Here is a 22,001-nt window from a genome sequence, read left to right as displayed (position 1 = left end):
CTTGGTCTGAAAAGCCTGATTATGGGAAGACTATTTCTGGCTGTTGTGACCTTTTATGGCCCCTTGTGACAGTGTGGCCCTGCCAAGCACCAGCCAGCTCCAGCTGAGCCCTGGGGCTGCGGATGGATGGGAGCAGCAGGATGGGGAGCAGAGGGCCAGCCCTATGCTGGGAGGGTGCAGACGAGGGTACCTGCACCCTGCTGCCCACCCCTGTGCCCCATGCAGGTGGCCCAGCTGCTGCTGAACAGCCATCTGTGCGTTGCCCTCCTGGAGGGACAGTCCAAGGATGCCACCGACCCCAATTACACCACCCCGCTGCACCTGGCAGCCAAGAACGGGCACAAGGAGATCATCAGGTAACCCCTGCCGGCCTGTGGCACTGCCCTATCCCAGAAAAACCCATCATGGCTTCAGTCCCCCTTCCCCCCAGACCCACCTCCCTGCTGCAGGCTTCAGTCCCTCATCCCCAAAGCCTCAGCGGTGCAAGGGGTTGTCCCCTTCCCATTGCAAAGTAGCCGATCGCCCGGCCCGGACATCTGTGTCCTGCCATTCATGCCTCTCCTTCCTTCCTACCAGGCAGCTGCTGAAGGCCGGGATCGAGATCAACAAGCAGACAAAGACAGGCACGGCCCTGCACGAGGCTGCGCTCTATGGCAAAACGGAGGTGGTGCGGTTGCTGCTGGAGGTGGGTGCAGTGGGGACAGGGCTGCATGGGGGGACAAGCCCCCGGGGGTCAGCCACCGCCCCCTTCCCCTCGGTCCCTCTGTCTCCCATGGGTCCAGTGGCAGGTGTGGGGCCTGGCCCTGACCACGTCCCCTCCTGCGCAGGGCGGTGTCGACGTGAACATCAGGAACACCTACAACCAGACGGCACTGGATATCGTGAACCAGTTCACCACCTCACACGCCAGCAAGGATATCAAGCAGCTGCTGAGAGGTGAGGTGGGGTCGGCACATGGCCAGGCACTGTGAGGGGCTTCTTCCCCCTGGGACCTGCCTGAGGCTCCCAATGCTCCTGCCGAGCAGCCTAAACCAGCCTGGCTGTGAGCATCAGCATCCCAGTCCTGTGTCATATGTGCCCCCATCCTCCATGTGGGCAATGCCCAGGGATTGCATCCTTCCTGCAGTATTAATGTCTTCTTTCCCCTCTCCTCACTCTTGTTTTCTCTCTCTACCTTCCCTGAACCACTCTTTTTCCTCCCTGCACTCTGGTACCTTCTTTCTTCCCTCTGTCCCTTGTCTTCAGAGGCATCAGGAATCCTGAAGGTCCGAGCTTTGAAGGATTTTTGGAACCTCCACGACCCGACTGCTCTCAATGTCCGGGCAGGAGACGTCATCACGGTGAGGCTGCTCCCTGCTCCCTGTCCCCCTGCCCTGCCATGGCCCCAGGTACCAACCCTGTCCCTCTCGCCCCACGGCAGGTCCTGGAGCAGCATCCGGACGGGCGGTGGAAGGGGCACATCCATGATGCTCAGAAAGGCACCGATCGCGTTGGGTACTTTCCCCCCTCCATCGCCGAAGTCATCAGCAAGCGAACAGGTCAGTGGCTGCCCTGGGCAAGCTGGGGACTGTCCCCTGTGTGAAACCACCCTGACCTTCCCAGCACCTCCCGTAGGACAGGTCCCCGGAGCCCGGCTAGCTAGGGGGGAGAAGGACTCGGGTGGGCACAGGGGTTGTGCTGTTGGTGGGGTGGTAACTTGGGGGTTGAGGCTCAGCTGTCCCCTCTGCCCTCCTACACAAGCTCTGACCACGCGTGTTTTGTCTTTGAATACAGGCACGGTTGTCCCCCGCCTGGCACCCACACACCAGCGCCAGGGTCCCCCCGGGGCCCTCCCGGCCCCCCCCGGCGGGCTGCAGCACCTCCCCGACGAGTGTCCTCACCAGGCAGCCCCAAGCGTCCCAGCGGCCTATGGCCACCTCACCCCAACCCGGACGGGCCCTGACAGCTCAGGTCAGGGGTGCAGCTGGGGAGGGAGAGGGGCTGGGGGCCTTCCCCTGTGCCCAGCCCTGCCCGCGCAGGGGGATGCAGGGGGAGACTCTCCCTCCACCTCCCACTGGGGAAACAGCCAGGCAAGAAGGAGCAGGCGCAGGAAAAGGGAGTTTAGGGGAGCCCGTAGAGCAGCCCCTTCCCTCCCTGTGTCCTCAGTCAGGCCGTGTCCCCTTCGCGTGTCCCTTGCCAGCCCAGTGTGTGCGCCGGGAGGCGGGAGGGACCGGTGCGTCATCTGTGGCCAGAGGGATCTCGCGGGAGGCTGTTTGTCACTGGCATCACTGTGTTGGCACATGGGTCCCTGCCGGGGACCTTTGTGTCCTGTGTCAGCCCTGATCCTGGGGCGCTACTGACAGCCCTCCCCCACCTGCCCCAAGCAGCAGGAGACAGGAACAGCGTGGGCAGCGAGGGCAGCATCGGCAGCATCCGCAGTGCTGGCAGCGGCCAGAGCACCGAGGGCACCAACGGGCAGAGCACCAGCATCCTCATCGAGAACGCCAGGGTAGGCACCAGCCCCTGCTCCCCCCGGGATGCTCCCCCCGGGATGCTCCCCCCGGGATGCTCCCCCTGGGATGCTGCCCCAGGCTGGCTCAGGCTGCAGATGGAGCACCAGCATCTTCCCTGTCCCCCTCTGCACCTCCCAGCAAAGGAGGGGCTGCAGGAGCTGAGCATCCTCCATCAAGCACCTATTTGCTGCCAGGACTCAGCAGGAAAATGTTCCTGGGGGGTCCCCAGCTGCCCTGCAGCACAACTGGCCTTTTTGGGTAGAGCTGGAGCGGTGGTGGAGTTTGTGTGGTTTGGTACCGCACCAGCATCTCCACCACATCCTGTGTCATCTGAGAGGAGAAAAAGGGCCAAATCCTGCCCAGGTCTCTTGCCAGGGGCCAGCCCTTCACTGGGTGAAGCTGTGCCCGGCAGCCCAATGTGGGACCCCCCTGCTCTGCTCCTGGGGTGCAACAGGGCATGTCTCCGGAGCGGGGTCCTTCCCCCACCCACTCCTCTTCTCCCCCAGCCGCTGGCCTCCACTGGTGACGACCTCCAGCAACACCTTCTGGGATCGGAGCCGCGCAATGGGCAGTTGACCTCCACAGCAGGTGAGGGATGTCCCAGCTCCATGGGGCCCTGGGGACAGCTGTCCCCCCAGCCATGGGGGCTGCTCACTGCTCAGTGACATCACCCCGTGACGGCTGTTGTCTCTCCTCTCTGCCAGGGCCACAGAGCCAGCAGACCCCAGGCAGCTGCCCCCCTGGAGACAGGGTCTTCTCCCACCAGTTCCTGCGGCCTGAGCAGCTCCTTGAGGGGAAGGTAACTGGGCCAACTGGGAACCGGGTGTGCCAGGTGAGAGGGCCACATCTGGGGCTCTCGGCCCAGCTCTCACTGCACTGGGGATACAGGGGACTGGGTCTTGAGGACACTGGGGACAGAGGGTTCTTGCCTAAGAAGATCCCGTCGCTTGCCTGGAGCAGCCAGGTCCTGCAGCCATCGTCACAGGCTGCTCTTTGCCCCGTCCTCTCCCCAGGACGCAGAAGCCATTTACAACTGGCTCAGTGAGTTCCAGCTGGAGTCGTACACGGCCAATTTCCTCAACGCTGGCTACGACGTCCCCACCATCAGCCGCATGACCCCAGAGGTAAGGCAGGTCCTCCCCCACCTCGGCCAGCACGCCCTGAGCTGCTGGCAGCCGGTTCCCCCTGCCCCACACTGCCCACCACTGCTGACCACAGCCCCGCTCTGCTCACGTTAGGATCTGACAGCCATCGGTGTGACCAAGCCGGGCCACAGGAAGAAGATCTCCACCGAGATCGGGCAGCTCAGCATCGCTGAGTGGCTGCCCAACTACATCCCGGTGAGTGTGGCTCTGGCCCGGCGCCCTCTTTTCCTCAGGTCTTTTCTCAGAGCTGTCTTAGCCCAGGAGAGGGCAGGAGTGGGGTCTGTAAATAAACACACACTGCAACAGCCTGCGTTAGTGCAGAGAGACCCTAAACATGGCAGTGTCCTGGCGGGGGGCAGGGAGGGGATGGATGAAGGTGCTGCCCGTGCCTCGATGCTCATGACAGCATCTGCATGCTCTTTGCAGGCTGACCTGATGGACTGGCTCAGCGCCATCGGGTTGCCTCAGTACCACAAAAAACTGGTGAACAACGGCTATGACTCCATCACCATCGTGACAGACCTGACGTGGGAGGATCTGCAAGAGATCGGCATCAACAAGCTGGGTGAGTCCCTGCCGCCGTGCTGGGGTGGCCCAGGGCAGCCAAGTTTCCCACCCAGGTCCCCACGCTGGTTCTCCCTCAGGCGGGGAGGGGCAGGCATGTCCCGAGCACCTGGAAAGGGCAGTTCATGACTGTCCCTAAGGAATCCCCTTGGCAGGCTGGATCTAGGCCGAGCCAGGTGGACGCTGGCCGTAGTTTGTCTCCTCGCATAGGCAGGGTTTGGATAATCTGGAGGCCTTTGCCCCAGCGCCCCGGGTGGTGACGTAACTGTGACTCTTCTTGGCCAGGAAACAAAGGCCTTGGGGGCTGGAGCTGACCTAACGCCCCTTTCCTGTTGCAACCTTCCCGCAGGCCACCAGAAGAAGATCATGTTGGCTGTCAAGAAGCTCAGAGACCTCCGCAAAAGCCTCAACCAAGCAGAAGCAACTCTGGCAAGACGCAAAGTCCCAGGTGCCCTGGACATCGTCACCATCGAGTCACTGGAGAACGGGGAGTGCCAGTCCCCACACACCCCCAAAATGACGACCTTCCAGGACAGTGAGCTCAGCTATGAGCTGCAGACAGCCATGTCCAACAGCTGCCACGAGACGCTCGGCATCAAGAGCAGCCAGGGGATGTCACGGAGCCAGGAGAGCATCGGGGTGCGATCCCGGGGCTCAGGGCACTCGCAGGATAACGTGCTGTCCCGGCACCTCTCCAGCCCCTCGCAGGAGAGCCTGGGCAGCGGGGAGAGCAGCAGCAGCAGCGGGCAGTCCTGCGCACCGCCCCGCAGCAAGGAGAGCACGGCCGGCCTGCCGGGACGGCCCAGTCCCGAGCCCTACGGGAAGCTCGTCTCCCCCGAGGGGCTGAATGGCTATGCCAACGGCAGCGGGGGCAGCCCTCTCAAGGAGAGGAACCTGCCTGAAGGCACAGATCAGTACACCTGGCCGGTGGCTCAGAAAGGTGCTGGGACACCAGCAGTCACCCCCTGTACCCCTCCCCAGACCCCCAGCAAGGCGACGGCCCCATACGTCTTTATGTACCCACACGTCTCCTTGAAATCCCCGACGGTCCCTTCCCTCCTGGGAGCGGAGCAGCCCAAGACCCTGGCACACGCGTACCCCTCTGTCTCCTCCGGACAGAAGAGCAGCCTGCAGACATCGGCTCAAAAAGCCTTCTCCTACCTGCACAGCCAGTGCGGCCCCGCAGAGCCGCCTGCTGTGCCACCCGCGGCTGGGGCAGCCCCGGGCACCTGGCAGCCTGGGGAGCAGCATGGTGGGGGCGAAGGCTTCAAGTACAAGAAGCGTTCGCACAGCCTGAACCGCTACGCACTGTCAGATGGGGAGCACGAGGAGGAGGAGGGGGCGCCCACCAGCACCCTGGGCTCCTACGCCACCCTGACGCGGCGGCCAGGCCGGAGCCAGATGCCGCGAGCCGCTCTGCAGACGGACGCCAAGGTGACCCGCAGCCAGTCCTTCGCCATCCGGGCCAAGCGCAAGGGGCCTCCGCCGCCACCTCCCAAGCGCCTCAGCTCCGTCTCCAGCACCCTGGCTGCCGAGGCAGACAACGAGCAGCCCCCTGACCCCGAGCGGCAGCCTGCAGCCCCCCAGGATGTGACTGATGCGGCTGCCAGCCCGGGTGACGCTGGCCACAGCAGGACAGTGAAGGGCCTGGCAGCTGCGCTGGAGGGGACACCGGGGCCGAGTCCACCCAAGCCCCTTCTGGCCCCAAAACCGCTGCACGTGGCTCAGGACTGTCTCCCCAGGGCAGATGTGAACAATGAGTCCTACAATGGCAGTGACAGCAGCAGCGCCACACTTCCCGACACCGGCAGGGACCCCTTTGAGAGCAGCAAGCCACGGAGACGGACGTTGAGTGAGCCCAGCGCTCCCATGACAGAGGGGGCTGCGCAGGGTGGGCGGGAGGATGCCTGCTCGGACACAGAGGAGGAGGCTAAGCCAGGGGTCTCCTCCTCATCCTCCCAGAACAGCTCCAGCGAGTGCATCCCCTTTGCAGAAGAAGGCAACTTAACCATCAAACAGCGACCAAAGCCCACCGGGCAGCACCCCAAGGCTGACGCAGCTGCGCCAGAAACAGAGCCCGGTTCCCAGGTGGTGGAATCCCCCTGTCCTGCCGGGAAGGAGCCGGTGCCGCCCGCTGCCACCAAGGAGCCGCCTGTGCTGGAGTTCAACCTCACCGAGTCGGACACGGTGAAGCGCCGGCCCCGCTTCAGGGAGCGGGAGCCGCTGCAGGCGGTGCTGAAGGCGTTCAGCATGGCGGGGCAGGCGGAGGCGGGGGCCAGCCCTGCGCCCCAGTATGCCCAGGCCCAAGCAGTGAGCATCGCGGGCCCCGCTGTGCCAGCACCGGCATCACAGGCTGGGCTGGCCGGCGATGCCTTCGACGACGACAGCGTAGAGTTCAGGATTGCCGAGATAGAGAAAAGCATCTTATCACTGGAGAAGGGGATCAAGAAGGCACCGAGCCCCACCAAGGCCCCCGGCCCCGTGGAGCTGCTCGGCACTGCCGTAGTGAGGACGCCCGCTCCAGGTAAGTGAGCTCGTGGGGGTGTCCCTGAGGCGGTGGTGGGGCCTGAGGCTCCCTCCCAGGTTAGCGTGGGAGGTGTGAGGACGATGTGTGCCACCGTGTGCCACAAGTCCCCCTCCTTTGCAGACGTCCCCACCAAGCACACTTCCGTGGCGTCCACCAAGCTAGTCTTCTCCGGGCCCAAGACCATCTACCAGCAGGTCCTGCAGCCCTCCCGCCACACTGTTGCTCCCTGGGCGGCCACCGAGGCAGTGCCAGATGTGGTGGGGTCCCTGGCCGCTCCTGGCTCGCTGGCGCTGGAGGCAGGCAGCAAGGTGTCCCCGAAGCCTTTGGCCGCTGCCCCGGGGGCCGCGCTGGCCCAGCAGCGGCTGGAGCAGACCAACTGCACCCTGGCTGCCGCGCTGCAGGCGGCCGAGAAGAAGATCATCACAGCGGAGGAGGCGGAGAGGTGAGGCAGCGCTGGGGGCGAGGGGAGCGCTGGGGCTGGGCCCCTCGGGTGGGATTGGGAAGCTCCCAGCGAGGGCGGGTGAAGGGCTGTGCACAGGCACACGCGGGTGCCGCACCAGGGCACACGTGCTCCAGCTCAGCTGCGTGCTGAGCTCCGGCTGCTGCCGGGAGGTCGGGTCCAGCCTGGCCAGCCCACCCCCCCCAGCGCCTGAAGCCCTCGGGTGGCGTTTTGACTCTTCCCTTTCCTCCCCAGCCACCCCGGGGCCGCGCACTCGGCCAAGAACATCCTGGAAGACATCAGCAACATGTTCGATGACCTGGCTGACCAGCTGGACGCGATGCTGGACTGAGGCTTGCTCCCTCCTTCCCCTCCCCGCCTCCGGCTGCTCCACCAGTGCCCCCCGTGACAGGGGGCGAGTGGGTCCAGCACCGCCCGGTGCCTCCGGGTCTCACCAGCCACCTCCATCCCCACACTTTGCACTGCGGCTGGGAACGCAGCCACCCCTCCTGGCTCGCCCCGGCTCCAGATCACACGTGCCAGCACGGCCACGGGCTGGTTTCCGAGGGGGTCAGGCGTTTCCCACCAGACTGGCAGCAGGAGAGCCCAGAGGGGCTGCACGGGCGGTCCTGGAGGCCAGGGAGAAGCCCTCGCTCCCTTGCACAGAGCTGAGGAGCCTCCACAAGGGACCTTTCTCTTTCCCCGCTGCATTGCTGAGTCCTGCCTCTATTATTTATCCCCTGCCAACAATGTGTCAAAGGAGAGACCTCCCCGGGCAGCCGCCACCGAGCTGGCTATTTACTGAGCCCCAGCAAGGCCTGACAGCAGCTAAAAGAAGACAGGGCTTGTCGCAATTTGGCAGCTTGCAGAGCGAGAAGGAACCTTTCTGCTTTATTGGTTGCTTTTCCAAATGCATCAGTGTCAGGCAGCGTGTAATCCGAGTGGATTGAAATCCCTGCGGTGGGACCCCCCGGACCCCTCGAGACGGGGCTGGCAGGATGCGAAGCAGCGGATGCTCTGCCATGGCACTGCCGGCCGTGGAGCTCTCCCTGCCCCTTCCAGAGCGAGGAGGAGGGTGATGGCAGCGCCAGGCTGGCTGCACCGTGCTGCTAAACACCGGCTGCCCTCTGCCGACACCGTGCCTCCGCAAACCGCCACCCTGGTGCCTCCAGGGTTGAAGGAGCAGCGTGGTTAGTGCATATTTTTTCTTTGATTTTCCTCCCCTCTCCCTCTTTGGGGGAGATGAGAGTCCCTTTTCCCCCTGCTGCTCCCTGCGGGGAGCTGCTGGCACAAACCCCGCTGCGAGCGTTGAACAGTGGCAGCCTGCGGGACTCTGCGAGATGCTTCTTGCAGCGCTGGGAGGCAGCGGGAGAGGTGACCCCGCGTGCACTGGGTGAATTCTGCGCCGCAGCAGCTCCCGTGCGTTGGGGCTGGATGCGGTCACAGCCCCGTGGCTGCAGTAGGGGAACAGCAGCGACAGCTCATCGCATCCAAGCGGTAGGAACGGCTGCATAGCTTGAAGACAGATTTCTCTAGCAGGATCTGTTTAGTAGTGCATGTCTAAATATGTCCAAGAGCCCCAAACTTGGCTTGCGCTCGGCATGCCAAGCAAATGAAAGCATCGGAGCACCAGAAGGGAACCGAAGATTGTACTTAAGTGCCATTTGCTACAAAAATTCCAGACAGAGGTAAAACAATCCACATATCTCCCCCCCCCCCCCTTCAAAAAATTATCAATGCAAAACCAAACTGGCAAGGGAGAAGGTGGCTGAAGAGGCAGCTGCTTCCCAATCCTGGGGGTTTGCGACTGACTGGGACTGTTCGGAGCCCCTCGTCCCCTTGCACGCAGCGGGAGCAGCCCCTGTGAGCAGAGCCCGCCTGCGCGGTCCGGGGTCTCCGCTCACGAGCAGCAGTTGTGCCATGGGCCGGCCGGGCGGGAGGTGCCAGCCTGGCTCCTAGGCTGAAAAGCAAAGATAAAAAGCCCTAAAAAAAAAAATAAAAAAAATTGTATCGTTGGCTGGGACTTGAGGCTAGTGTGAGGTGGTTGACACCTCTCTCCTGGCTTGTTGGTTGCTCTGATTTATCTATCACATCGCGTGTATTTAAATGACCATGTCTGACAGGCAAGTGCTACGTCATGGACCCGATTGTTTTTAAATAGCTACAACCAGTGGCACTTTATCAAAAGGTTTGCAGAAACCTTTTAAAACCGATTTTTACTCTCACGAGTCAACCTGGGACAAGCCCAGTTGTGGGGTTTTTTCCTAATGTTGACAAACTGTAAATGTTTTTTTTGTTTTTGTTTTTTTTTTTTTTTTTTTTTAAAGGCCAATGTATATATTTTAAATGTGATTTATTATATATATTTACTAACCAGAACTGCAAGTCTTGTACTCTAGGGTCAGGGATAAGAGGACACTGGGGTGGAGCTGTCGCTGTCTGAGCCACCTGAGGGCAGCACCATGCTGCTCTCGTTGTCAATAAGGGAATTAAACATTTGATTTTGCAGAAGAATGCCTATTTTTTAAGCTCTAGATCTCTATTTTGAAGCTACTGTATGGTGTGTAAGTTATGTACAATGCAACTGGGACTAACTGACCCCAGCTGCACCTGCTCCGTGCAGCAAGACAGTGAGGGGAAAAAATAGCCCATGTAATCACCAGACTGACAACAGATTTTAAACCATCTGCTCTGTTTGTGTTAATCATGTGTTTCGTTTTCCACTAACATCCATTAAGACTAAATTCTATTAAACAGTGGGGCATATTTTACCCTTTTGATAGTTTTGCCTGGTTGTGTCCTTCGTGTCAAACCGCACAAGCTTGTCTCCTACTCTGAAGTTCATCGAGGATCAGCTTTATCCTACCCCTCGAGTGCGTAACATCTGGGTTTCCTCAGATGATCTCCCCCGGTAAGAGTCCTGCTGCGGCCTCCAGCGAGGCTGCTGTTCAGTATGAGTCTCACCACCGTGGCAGTGATGTGGGGAGAGCCTTCCAGTGCCTTCCAGAGCCTTCCAGTGCCCCACTGCCCAGCTTTGGGCATGTCCGAAGCCTCAGCTACCCCTGCCCGCCAGGCAAAGCACCCCGTGGCCTCCCCGGTGACAGGTGCGGCCGCAGTGACGCCGGGTCCTGCTTTGCTCACAAGAAGCCAGGCCTCCTCGTCTCGCCACGCTGCTTTTTCCAGCACTTGCGGCGCCTGCTCCAGCTCGCCCCTGACCTTCCATCCAGAGGGCTTCAAACCAGCCACAGCCGCGGCCGAGGCGGCACCGGGAACACCCGTGCGTGCCGTGCCTGGCATCCGGGAGATTCCAAGGTAAGCGGACGGCTGCTCTGTGGGAAAAGGCATTCAGAGCTGGGCAGGTCTGCCCAAAGCTGAGCACAAAGTGGGAAAAAGTGCCAGGATCGGGTGCCAGGAGCAGCTGTGTCCCTACGAGAGGGGAGCCAGGGAGCTCTGACCCTGGGACCCGAGCAGCCACACACAGTTTTGCCTCCTTGCATTGCTGGGTGCAAACTCCCTCGCACTCTCACTGGGTGTGTCATCCAAGACAATCATTTATTGCCGTTCATACACTGGATGCATGTGGGTCTGGGTTGGTTTCTTTTTTTTTTTTTAATACAATTTACAACTTTTAATACAAATCAAATATTTTTTACATACATCCCAAAAAATTTAATATAAAATATACACCATTTAAAAACATCTCGATGTAGGAAATTTCTTTGTGAAGCTGTGCACCCTGACCCTCGGATACCTCGGTGGCTGAGGGGAGGGTGGCATTGGCAAGACCCTCCAAAAGGCTCCATTCATATGCCTTGGCTCCCTCCAAGTCTAGCAGGTGAAGGAGGGTGCAGGAAAATAAACACGGATGATCACCCAGAGGAGAAACCTTGGGAGGTGCCTCCTCTAGGGGAAGGTGTGGCCAGCAGGAAGCCCTGGTTATCTGCTGCCTTTTGTCACCTGCAACAGTTAGTGGCACAGGGCAAGAGCTAAGGGCTGGGGGGGAAGGTTGCTCTGCAGGAACAGCAGTGAGCAGCACGTGCAGCCTCCGACTCCAGCTCCGCTGGGCCGCGGAGCAGACCCTATCCCACCGGCTTGCTGACCCTGGCACCAGGAAGAAAAGCCGATTCCTCAAGTGCCAGGGGTAAGAGAGCTGGAGCTGGCATTTTGCGAATTCAGTGAGACTGGGAAGGATGCAGCTCGTTCCCGCTGAGCCAGGCAGCCCTGCAGGCCCGAGAGGCGCGACGCAGAGGTCAGCCCAGCCGGCCAAGCGAGCGGACACGCTCTGCCAGCCGGAGTGGCCGGGTCCTGCCGCACCGCAGGAGCAGCCCTGCGCTCCCCCAGTGAGCTGCTGGCTCCCCGATCCCGTGCAACCCTAAACACCCGCTCTCCAGCTGTGGGAACAGGGTCCAGGCCTCTGAGCACCCCCAGCCGCCCCCTCCAGCAGCCTCCCTCTGTCCCCAGAGCTCGGACGCCGGCTGTACCCCCGCTTTGCTCTCCTACCAGCCCCGCAGCAGGGAGAAGTGTATTGCTTAGAGACACGCAGCACTGCGTGCGCTCTCCGGTTATGCTGAAATGTAAGGAAGACACGGTGGAGCAGCAGGGCAGAGCCTGGAGGTTCCCAGCCAGCTCCCTGCCTGCCAGGGAAGGACCAGCAGCCGTTCGTGAGTCTCGGGTACCAAAGCGGTACAGCCGTGTACTGAATTAGTGTTAATATTGGGAGCAAAACCAGTGCCAGAATTTACCAGCTTTAGCCAGTTTTCAGAACTAGGAAGGGAGTCAACATCTCCGTGAGCTGCAAATATTTCAGTAGCCAAGCCTCTGTGCTCCTGTGTGGCCCCTGACTGCCAGCCCACAACAGCACCAGTGTTCCCAGTACAGCTGGGGTCTGTTCAGAGCCCAAAAGCATGTGTGCCACATTGCAGCAAACCGTGGTTTGCAGCAGCCCTCGGGGGAAGGCCTCCCCCAGTCAAATGAAGAAGAGACCTCCAGAAAAAAAAAAAGGGAACAGACATGAGGGCAGCAGGACGGGGGAGAGACTTCCAAACACTGTCACAGAAAGACACGACGAAGGGAGATCTCCCTGTGCCTTGGAGAGCAAGTGCTTGTTGCAACACAGTCCTGGGACTGGGAAAGGAACCATCCACCAGCTCCCTGGCAGTCACAGCTGCAAGTGCAGATACCCTGCCTGGGACGACAGACAGGCTGGTCTCAGGTTTTATCGCTAGCTCTGGCCCTCTGAAGCAGGCATTTTACTGAAGCAGAACGGCAATTTTGAATCACAACGAGGAGGACAGTTGCAAACCTCTCTGGGGGTTGTTAAGAGCAGGTAGGAGCTGGTTCAACAGAGCTGGAGGAAGCTGAGCCATGCTGGCTCCCTGCAGACAGGCAGAGCTGCCCTCCTGACAACTTCTGCACCACAGCACTAGGGTCAAGTGCAGACAGCTTTTCTTAAAGCCCCGTCTCACCCCTCTTCTCTTGAAGCACTCAACAGCCGCCACAGGGCCACAGCAACAACGCTAGAGGGCAGGCCGGGCCGGCGCCCTGCCAGAGCCCTCCCGGTGTCCCCCCGGAGGGGGAGCTCCGCTCCTCACCTGGCACCCAGCACTCCAGGAGCTGCACGAGAGATGGCTCCTTTGCCCCAGGACACGGGGACAGGGAGGGAGGCGGGGGCATGCACAGGCACGCACACACATCATCCAGGAGAGCAGGCAGAGATGGAAAAACAAAACGGATTTCAACAGAGATCTCTTGCTTCAGCAGCCCTGCGTCTCCCTTGCTGGCCCCGGATACTCCTGCCAGGTCCAGGAAACCCATCTGCTCACACAGAGGGAAGGAGTCACTTAATTTCAGCATCACTATGATAATAACAAAAACCTCTAGTAATAAATAAATAAAAGAGCAGCCTGAACAGCCACGAGAGCTTGCAGGCCCCCTTGAGAGTACCCTGGCAGGCTGGGGAGGGGCTGCATACCTGCGGGGGCATCCTGCTAGCAGCGCCTTGCCTGGGGCCCCCTGGAAGGTGCTGATGTAGTTTTGCAAGGAGGCTGTTTGGTTTGCACGTGTGAGGGAAAACTCCCCGAGCCTTTGGTGCAGCCACTCTCCCAGTGCAGGATGTGACTGTGTGACCCTGGCTCCAGGGAACTTGAGCTGGGAGCGTTTAAAATGGCGAATTCATTCCCAGCTTCGTTTCAAACTGCAACTTCTGCCTCTTTTGGTAACGGACCCGGACCCTGCAGAAGGCAGAAGAAAGAAGAGAGTCAGCAGGGGGAGGGATGAAAGGCAAGCAAGGCTGCCCCACTGCAATTCCTGAGCTGCACAGCCCCAAGAAACAGGAAAGCCCCCGGCCTGGACCCTGTGGTACCCTGGGAGGGGAACTGAATCCAGAGAGCAGCCCACATCCCCAAGTCCTGCCCCATCCAGCCAACTCCCATCTCCAAGGCCACCAGACACAGCAGAGAAAGGTCCAGAAGTTCTTCCCAGGAACAGAGACAGCAGCTCTGTCCCCATCAGGGTTCCCTGTAATCCCTGCTGCTTTCCTCACCAACCCATTTCCTGAATCAATGCTCATTAGTGTTAACTCCCAGCTCCGGCTGCTCCCTGCGCTAGGAAGAACAGCCAGTCGCTTTGCGCTACTAATTCTTGGCTTCAGCCACTTCCCGTGAAAATGAGTCCCACAGTCCAGGCACTGTGTGAAGACATATTTCCTCTGCTGTGACTCAATGCCTCTCTGTCCTCATGGGATGAGATGGAGAGACCAGCCCTCTCCAATTCCATACTGGTATTTCATAGACTTTGGCTGTCTCCCTCTCATTGGTTTGAGATAAAGAAATATTGGTCTCCCTTCCTGCTCCCAATCACTGCCACTGCCCTTCCCTGACCCTCCTCCCTCCCCTGCACTTCCTCCCTGAGAGGTGGAACACGAGCTTGCACACAATAGCCAGGTGATTTACACAATGCAATCATCTTTTCCTTTTTATTCCCCACCCTGTTCCCTGTGCATCATTTTTCTGCCGCTCAAGCCAGGCTGGAGTGAGGCTCCCGCCCTTTCTCCCCACCTTCCCTATCACCCCCATACCTGATTTCATGCAGCTTGACAATCTCATTGATGATAACCACAAGGACCAAGGAGAGAAAACCCAGGAGCCACGAGACCGGGGAGATGGAAACGTCACTAAAGGTCAATGCAGAATTGAGGTTTTCCCAGAGCTTCAGGTCCAGCACAGTCTGTGCCACTTGCCCCAGCAATCTAAGATCATAAACAGACACAGCAAATCTCAGCGGAGCCAACAAGCTTCCCAGGCTCTGCAGAGCAGGGTTCGGGCCCAGATGTAACACTCCTGTGTTCACAACAGAGACCCTTCACCGATTCAGCAGCAGAGAACTTTTGCCACCCCCTATCGTTTTCCTCAGCACCAGAAAACTGGTGCTGGAGCAGGTCTAGAGCCTCTCCTCCAGCCTGGAGGGCCTCCTTGCAGCTCGGGGATACTCACACAACAGCCACAGTGAGCGTCCACCACCGGTTGGAGAGGGGGCTCTTCTTCCACAAGGGCTTGGTGCGATGGACATGGGTGATGGATATGAACACTACGGGGACAGATGGCAGAGGGGGTTATTTAGCGTCACACACATCCAGCACTTTACGATACACAACAACAGCTATCCGAAGGGATATGGGGTTTATGTCCCTGAAACCAGCCTCTCATTCAGGGTCCTTTCAGACCAGACTCCCCACAGCAATTATTCTGAGTCCCCAGATATGCAGGGTGGGTGAGAGCAGCAGTAGTACTGCACACGATTACTCACTGTGGGGACGCCAAAGGTTGTCTCACAGCTAAAACAGATCAGGCATTAGGACCAGAATCAGGAAGCGGGGTGGAGGGTGCCCCTGTCTCTGGGTCACTGCAGGCCTGCACCGGTGGAAAACTCCAGCCAGAGAAACATACGCAGCCAGAGACCCAGAGCTGCCTGCACAGGACAGAGCATTTGCCTGGCTTTTGCTTGGGCTCTTCAAAACAGCATTTCCCACCTGCCAGGCAAAAAGCATCCCTGCCTAGCTTCAGTGGTCTGAAGGACGTAAAACAGTACGGCACACTGCCTCTCTCTGAAGTAGGGCTGCCTCTCAGATCAGGAAGCATTTCTGTTGGCCTGGACACCCTGCACGTCTCAAAACACAATGCTCTGCCTGGCACCAGGAAATCAAACCAAAAAAGGCACAGCACCCCAAACACAGGGGAAAGGGAGCAGAGACCCTTTAAGGCTGTCAGAGAGCAGCTGGGCCTACTCTGCCAGGCAATCATGTGCAGGCGATGAAGGACGGCCAGGAGCGGGCTCCCCACCCCTCCAGAGGGTTTAAAATGACTTCCAGCTCCAGGGTAGTCACAGCTGCACCAGTGTTGTCTGGGGGAAGGAAATGGGGTGCTTTACAAAACGGTAGCAGGTATACAAGGACTTTGGAAGCAGGAAATATTTTTGGAGAGCTGCAAGATGCTGCTAGGTGATTTGCAAGAAGGCAAAGAGGGATGCTGCTCTTCAGGTAAGAATGGAAGGGAATCAGCCCTTCATCAGGCTGGTAGGAAACAGAATCAGCCCTGAAGGCAGCTGTCTGTAAGGGCAACGTTTACCAAGACAAGGGGCTCTGTGCCTGTGCTGAGAGGCTACTGCAGCATCTGCTTCTACCAGGGGGTTTGTGCCCTGGAACAGGGAGCAAAGAAAGGCAAAGAATGCAAGTTTTCCCCCCTGAGTGGGGAACAGGGGCTTACCTGTGTGTAAAACAATCAGGCCAGCTGTAAGCTTCTGAGCTACAAGAAGAGCATTGGAAAATGTCCCAAACCAGTCAGGAGCACCATCAGCATTGCTAGTGAACAAGAGGACAGAGGAAAGAAGTCAGCAGTGGGGGCTGACTGCCTGACCTGTTCCCACCAGGGCCCTGTCCTCCCCTGATAGCTGACAGAGCTGAGTGTGAGCTTGGAGCTGGGCTGTCCTAGTGCCAGGAGGCAGCAGTGAGCAAAGATGCAATTGCTGAGGCTATAGGGAGAGCATCCAGCCCTCTGTCCAGCTGTTACAGCTGGATCGTGGCAAGACTCCGAAGCTTGTTAGAGGGGAATCACCCCTACCTGGGAAGGGCGAGAGCAACAGGCCCTGCAGGGTGAGGGGGAGCGTGTGCCAGGTTCGGTTCCTCACCTGTGCAGCATGATGGAGGAGCAGGCTGTGAGATTGAGCCTGGTGGCGTTCACCTCTTTGCAGGACTCGTGCAGTGTGAACCCGAAGCAGATGAGGCAGGAGCAGATGGTCAGGCTGAACTTCAGCAGGAAGCAGAACAGGAAGTAGTGCTGAGTCTGTGAGTAAGGGAGAGGCAGGAGGATGAAATGGGCATGTCACCGGCCCAACCTCCCCTGCATGAACCATCAGGGAACCAGTGGCTGCAAAAGACAAGCTTTTGTACAGATGAGATTCTGCACGGCAGATAAACCCTGTGGGCGTGCTGGCACTAAGGGATTCCCTTCCCGTCCGTGTCAGGATTTTGGATAGCATGGCTCATGCCATGGATCAGTTTACCAAGTGAGCTGGGAAGGCACAGGGCCTCAGCAATGCATCAATGCTGGGACAAAGTAGAAGAGAAAAATGTGTGAATCATTTTAATCTGATGGGGTCACCCACCTTCTTAGGAATGGAAGTCAAGTTTTTTCCTGTTGCCATGGTCATAATGGAGCTGTGGGGAGGCTTGCCCAGGAGTGAGATGCTGGAAAAGGTAAGTTTGTCTCTCAGTAACAAGTTCAGGTACTGTAACTATTGCTTTGTCATCTGTTTCTAACATATAAACCCAAATAACCTCCTCAGACTGCCTGGAGCATTGGCACTTAACATGGCCACTGCCTTAAGCATATGCTGTAAAAGGTGCAGACTGGGAGAGAGATGACCCCAAATGTGTGATGGGGAAAAACCCACCCGTGGTGCCCTGGCCTCTGCCTCACACCCTAGGCTCTCCATCACACTCCAGCCAGTGCAACAGTATCAGAAGATGATTTTCAGCTGGAGGTTCAAGCCACAAGATAATAGCAGCTCTCAGACAGCAGGCAGGGCTACACAGCAGTACACAAATGCTCCTATCTGTGTTTCTAAGCACCTCATCCAAGCAGGTGCTTGGAATAACTCTTGCAGCCTTTTTAGCATGCTGTGGGTGGTCAGCTTTCTTTTAATGTGGACACAGTGAGGCTGGGGGACCGGTCTGTGGATCCTGTGGGTGGGAGGCAGGAGATGCACCCTGTCACAGACTCACCTGAGCAGTGGGTAGCAGAAACAGGAGAGCCACACAATGTCTGTAGTACTGAGGATGGGGGGCAGCTGCACCAGGCAGGAGAGGAACTGGACAGGAACAATGCAAAGTGAAGAGCGTGAGCAGTGCTAGGACAGTCTTATTGCCAGCTCATCCCAGTGTTTTGGGGGAGGACAGTGGCATTTTGGGTAACCAGGCTGCCACTGCAGAGCCCCTCCACATGTTCCAGGTTTCTGGGGCAGGTGCTGCAGGGGATGCTTTTCTCCAGGGGAAAAAACGGTTTGAAAAGAAACCTCCATAGGAGGGTCTGGCTGAAGGGGCAATGCTGGCCGAGATCACGTAGTCTCTAGCTGTAACTTCCCCAAACATGCCGTGTAAACTTGGCTGAAGGTTATTTTCCCCTCTCGTGTGGCTGTCCCACTGCAGCCACCCATATCCCCACTAGTACTCCTGTTATCTGAGCTAAATGCTGTCCCCAGCCAGGCCAGGACTCACCTGAATGACAACCAAGGTCAACTGGCACTGCAGCAGGAAGAGGAAACACTTGCGGATCCCATACGTTGCATGCCTGGCCTGGAAGGAAGCGCAAGCCGTCAGAGCCTTTGCTGTGATGGGAGCAGTTGTCAGCCAAGAGCAATTATTGGCAGGCAGGGGCAGAAAATGTGGGCTGCAGGGGAAGTGGGAGGGGAGAGGATCTGGACACACTGTAAGCAAAAGGGGAAGGTCTCTTCTCTAGATGTAGAGGACAGGCAGATTTTAGGCAAGGAGTAAGTTTGTTTAAAACTCCTAGCTTTTTGGGGGGGGGGGTAACACTGCATGGTTGTCTGGCTAGGGATCTCTGCAAGTTTATACTTTTAGTTGAACAATATTAATGTTCTGTTGCTGCAAGGCACAATTCCCAAACCGTACCCTACACCTTGGACCAGTAAGATCAGGCAGGAAGAGTATCTCTGTGCTTCCTGAATAAAGGACAGGAGACGCAAGCAAAACTGACGCTGACAGTTTACTGTGGGCAACACAACAAAAATGCTTACATGAGCTTTGCTCTCTGTGAGCTGCAGGCAGAGGGGTGAGTACTACAGAGGGGACGTGCCTGGCTTACCTGCTCTATAAGCCTTATGATGCTGGTACTCTCTTCTTGGCGGAAGGACATGGAGCAAGGCAGGCTGTTGAGTTGCCCTGAGAGCTGCAGTGGTGTGAGCTCATCAGAGACATGAGTCATGGTGGTGCTGGTGGCATAGCCAAAAGTCTCCCAGGAGCAGCGAGATGGGTAGAGAGGGTCCAGTGCTATACTACAAGGACAACACAGGAGCGTTAGTGAAAGTTCTCATCCCAGAGGAGAAACTATGTTTCACTGCAGAGCAGCTTGTAAAATTGGGCTGTGCTGTGCCATGCAACCTCGGTCTACCTCACTGGTAGAGAAGTCCTGAGCTGTGACATGAATTTAGGATCAGCCTCCCTAGGCTTTCAGTTATTATCAGAGAAATAATGAGCGTATTTGGGTTTGTAGCTTAAGGTCAACAAACTGGCTGATGCAGAGGGGCATTTCCACTCTTTCACCCAATGAGAAGCATCTGTAACACCAGTTGGTGCACAACACCTCAGCATGCAAGAGTAACATCTTCCTTTCAAAGACAGGGCTAAATATCTCTGTGTAGAGAGATCTAGGTCATCATCCCATCCAATACCTCCCTTACGGAGACAAATGCCGCTAATAATGGACAGAGCAATTGTGAGCGTCTCCCTGCACAAGCCACAGGTCTGGTCTGACTCATGGCTGGGCACTTGTTAAGCTCAAGGCAAAGGCAGCTGGAGGAGCCTGGATCCTGCCCCACCTGATGTCACTTTGCAGGAAGAGGCAGCTGTTCCGCAGGTTGGCAGAGCTTCCCAGACAGCAAGTCACCTCCCCGTACTCCTGCATGATCTTGATCATCTCGCACATGGCTGCAAAGGGACAGAAGGAGAGACATAGTGCGGTGTCTAATTATGCACACAACGATGCAGTGTTTCACACACCCTTTTCCAGTCTAGATAACAAGCAGCCAGATCTTTTAAAACTGCCCCAAATGATAGTCAGCAGTCATGTACAGTGAGATCCAAAGTCAGAGTACGCAATTAGATAGCTAATTAATTGCGGTCCAAGTGCCCTGTATACCTGCCCTTGGCAGGAACTCAGCTGTGATTCCCAGAACTGTGACCCAGAGATTTGCATCTCTAGCACATCTTTCAGACCAGAGCCGTAGGTATAGCCTGGGTATACAATATAGACTGCTTCAGCATCAAAACAGCAGAAGTTAAATAAACCTAAATAATTCAAACCTACGACAAGTACACAATTTTAAGTTCCATTCAGCAGCACATCACTACTGTTCCAAGTCTAAAGGAACAGAGCGAGTGTAACGAACCACTCTGAAAGCAGTGCCGTGTTTAGCCATACTCCGAGCCAGCCCCTGTTCCTGCGCTCCCACCAACACCTCTAGCCTTCATCAATCTTTTTACCAACACCCTCCCAGGGCCTCTAAATCAAAGCTGCTGTTTGATCCAATTTTTCTTCTGTAGTTCTGTGCACAGTGCTCTGTGTAGATATGAATTTTCTAGAATGCTCCAGGCAAAAAAAAAAAAAAAAACAAAACCCACCCCCCCCCTCTGCAGATTCCTGTGTAAACAACTTAGTCGCTAAATGACCGGTGCAGCCAAATCTGCAGCACAGGGGTTAGATGAAGTGGGGAACTGCCACTTTGTCAAAAAGAGAGAGGAAATCTATTGGACACTGACTGCTCAGGCAGACTGGGCTGCAACTGGTTCTCACTGGCATTCTGTAAACTGTGCCCAGAGGTACATCAAATGTCAAATTGTAATGATGCCTAGCATTTTACTGTGGACTGGACAGGTATTAGTCAGCTAAGCACTCAGCCCCTTTCTTAGAAAAAACAGTATCTCTCAGAGAGATAAAAAATTTTTGTCCTTTCTGATCTCTGCAATCAAAAACTCTGCAAAGCCGCAGAAGGTGTTAACAGCAACTGCCAGAGGAAAATTCTTCTGGGAAGCGATTTCCAAGTTATATAAGGCAGTGAGGGTTGTGAGCAGAGATCAAAGTCTACTAGCACACTGATAATGCTTATTTAATAAAAGGCAGTAGCATTTTGGATGTTTGCTTTTGTGTCTCTTATGCATGCAAATTGGAAGGAGTGGTTCTTAGTCCCATTCTGTAGCTAGGGAACAGCCGCATTGAAATGAAGTTAACACCTGGCTTCCCACAGATAGTGACAGAGGGTCATTAACATCAAGATCTCCTAGATTTCTGGACCGTAACCCCTTCCCTTCACCCATGCCCACACTCAGACGAGCCAGAGCAGATGGATGGGGAAGGTACTCATGGGCAGCAGTAGGACAGGCCCAGGCCCTGTGCCACTTACTCTCCGGGGTGCAGTCTGTGAAGAGGGGCACCAGCAAAGGCACGTTGTCTATGTTCTGCAGGTGAGGTCTCACCTGGTGGATTCCCCTTGGGAGTTTGGCCTGAAAAAGAGAAAGAAGAGACTAAGCAGGGGAGTATGGGTGCGAGGGACAGGCATTTCAGAGGGAACTGCTGAAATGAGAATGATGATTCCCAGAGTTCTGCAACTTCAAAATCGGATACAAACTGATGTTCCTGCAGACAGAAGCTGGTTTTCCCAAGCCACTGTGAAAAGTTTTCTGCTAAAGTTCTACACTGACATACTAAGTTATCTGTGCTTGCCCTCAGGGTTTGTAAGATCAGCATGATAAACCTGTGCTCAAGGATTTCCAAGGACTTTTTTACCTGTGTGGAGAATGCAGTCAGAGACTATGTGCTGTCTCCCAGCAGCTAGATCCATTTCAATTGCAGCCATACCAACACACAGCAAGGCTGTCTGCTTTCTAAAACCAGGCCTAATGGATTTTATTTTTTAAAAAATCTGCATCCCTGATACTTCTGTAGCTTCTGCTGAGCGTGTCTGAGTTCTTTATAAGGCAGGAGGAGCTTGTCCCACACTCTTGACTACTGGGCAGCACCAGACCCGGCTAACAGCTGGAGGACAGACAAAGTTTCTTCTGTCTGCACGGAATGTGGGGACGTTCCCACTCCCCACCCAGCACATGGGAAGGGGACCCAGGCGGACTGAGATGCAGCTCTCAAGGCCACCCCATGTGTGGTCATCTCCGTTCCTAAATTCCAAAGAAAAGACCTGTTCAGCAGAAGTGATTGAGAGAATCCCAAACTTCCCGGGCTCTAGATACCAAGCTGGAAGAGGGCTGGGGAAATCAGGAGTACCAATGCAAACCAGTCAGTCAATCTGGTTTGAAGAGGCATTCCCTCTGGGAGTAATGAGGTGATGCTGCTAGCCATGACAACAGTACAAGATGTGTAGGGAAAGGGGGCCTCACCCTGTTACAGTCCTCCAGGAAGCTGGGGATATCGCTGTCTGTTGGCTGAAAGCTGATGAGATCCGAGTGCCCTTCCTCTTCCATCAGCAGAAGCCCCTCCACATCATCTCGAGAAACTGGAGCAGAGAGAAGCAGCATAAACAATAAGCACAAATGT

General features: G+C 56.8%; 2 protein-coding genes across 12 annotated transcripts in view; one reads left to right on the top strand and one right to left on the bottom strand.

Annotated features, from left to right (window-relative positions):
* The window catches only part of CASKIN2 (CASK interacting protein 2), a 37,404-nt gene extending 25,237 nt beyond the window's left edge, over positions 1-12,167 (top strand). For 3 of the 5 annotated variants that reach the window (XM_037408053.1, XM_037408037.1, XM_037408062.1), the window contains 15 exons: positions 226-356; positions 577-685; positions 828-936; positions 1,246-1,340; positions 1,421-1,538; positions 1,774-1,950; positions 2,367-2,488; positions 2,999-3,080; positions 3,197-3,291; positions 3,506-3,616; positions 3,731-3,832; positions 4,064-4,202; positions 4,551-6,725; positions 6,849-7,170; positions 7,423-12,167. In XM_037408053.1, coding sequence (XP_037263950.1) covers positions 226-356; positions 577-685; positions 828-936; positions 1,246-1,340; positions 1,421-1,538; positions 1,774-1,950; positions 2,367-2,488; positions 2,999-3,080; positions 3,197-3,291; positions 3,506-3,616; positions 3,731-3,832; positions 4,064-4,202; positions 4,551-6,725; positions 6,849-7,170; positions 7,423-7,519 — 3,984 coding nt within the window. In that variant the 3' untranslated portion in view covers positions 7,520-12,167. The remainder of the gene's footprint in view (positions 1-225; positions 357-576; positions 686-827; positions 937-1,245; positions 1,341-1,420; positions 1,539-1,773; positions 1,951-2,366; positions 2,489-2,998; positions 3,081-3,196; positions 3,292-3,505; positions 3,617-3,730; positions 3,833-4,063; positions 4,203-4,550; positions 6,726-6,848; positions 7,171-7,422) is intronic. The other 2 variants (XM_037408045.1, XM_037408072.1) reach the window with 2 other exon arrangements.
* Positions 10,695-22,001, bottom strand: part of TMEM94 (transmembrane protein 94) — a 52,359-nt gene continuing 41,052 nt past the window's right edge. For 6 of the 7 annotated variants that reach the window (XM_037408098.1, XM_037408107.1, XM_037408085.1 and 3 more), the window contains 12 exons: positions 21,845-21,960; positions 20,857-20,956; positions 19,276-19,384; positions 18,543-18,732; positions 17,936-18,013; positions 17,444-17,529; positions 16,825-16,906; positions 16,348-16,502; positions 15,927-16,021; positions 14,658-14,751; positions 14,243-14,413; positions 10,695-13,397 (listed from right to left, as the gene is read on the bottom strand). In XM_037408098.1, the coding sequence (XP_037263995.1) occupies positions 13,325-13,397; positions 14,243-14,413; positions 14,658-14,751; positions 15,927-16,021; positions 16,348-16,502; positions 16,825-16,906; positions 17,444-17,529; positions 17,936-18,013; positions 18,543-18,732; positions 19,276-19,384; positions 20,857-20,956; positions 21,845-21,960 (1,349 nt within the window). In that variant the 3' untranslated portion in view covers positions 10,695-13,324. The remainder of the gene's footprint in view (positions 13,398-14,242; positions 14,414-14,657; positions 14,752-15,926; positions 16,022-16,347; positions 16,503-16,824; positions 16,907-17,443; positions 17,530-17,935; positions 18,014-18,542; positions 18,733-19,275; positions 19,385-20,856; positions 20,957-21,844; positions 21,961-22,001) is intronic. The other variant, XR_005107487.1, reaches the window with a different exon arrangement.

Source organism: Falco rusticolus, chromosome 1 (genome assembly GCF_015220075.1).
Source record: "Falco rusticolus isolate bFalRus1 chromosome 1, bFalRus1.pri, whole genome shotgun sequence".
NCBI classification, from domain to species: domain Eukaryota; kingdom Metazoa; phylum Chordata; class Aves; order Falconiformes; family Falconidae; genus Falco; species Falco rusticolus.
The sequence above is the reverse complement of the archived record's forward strand: the minus strand, read 5'-3'. Positions and strand labels throughout refer to the sequence as shown.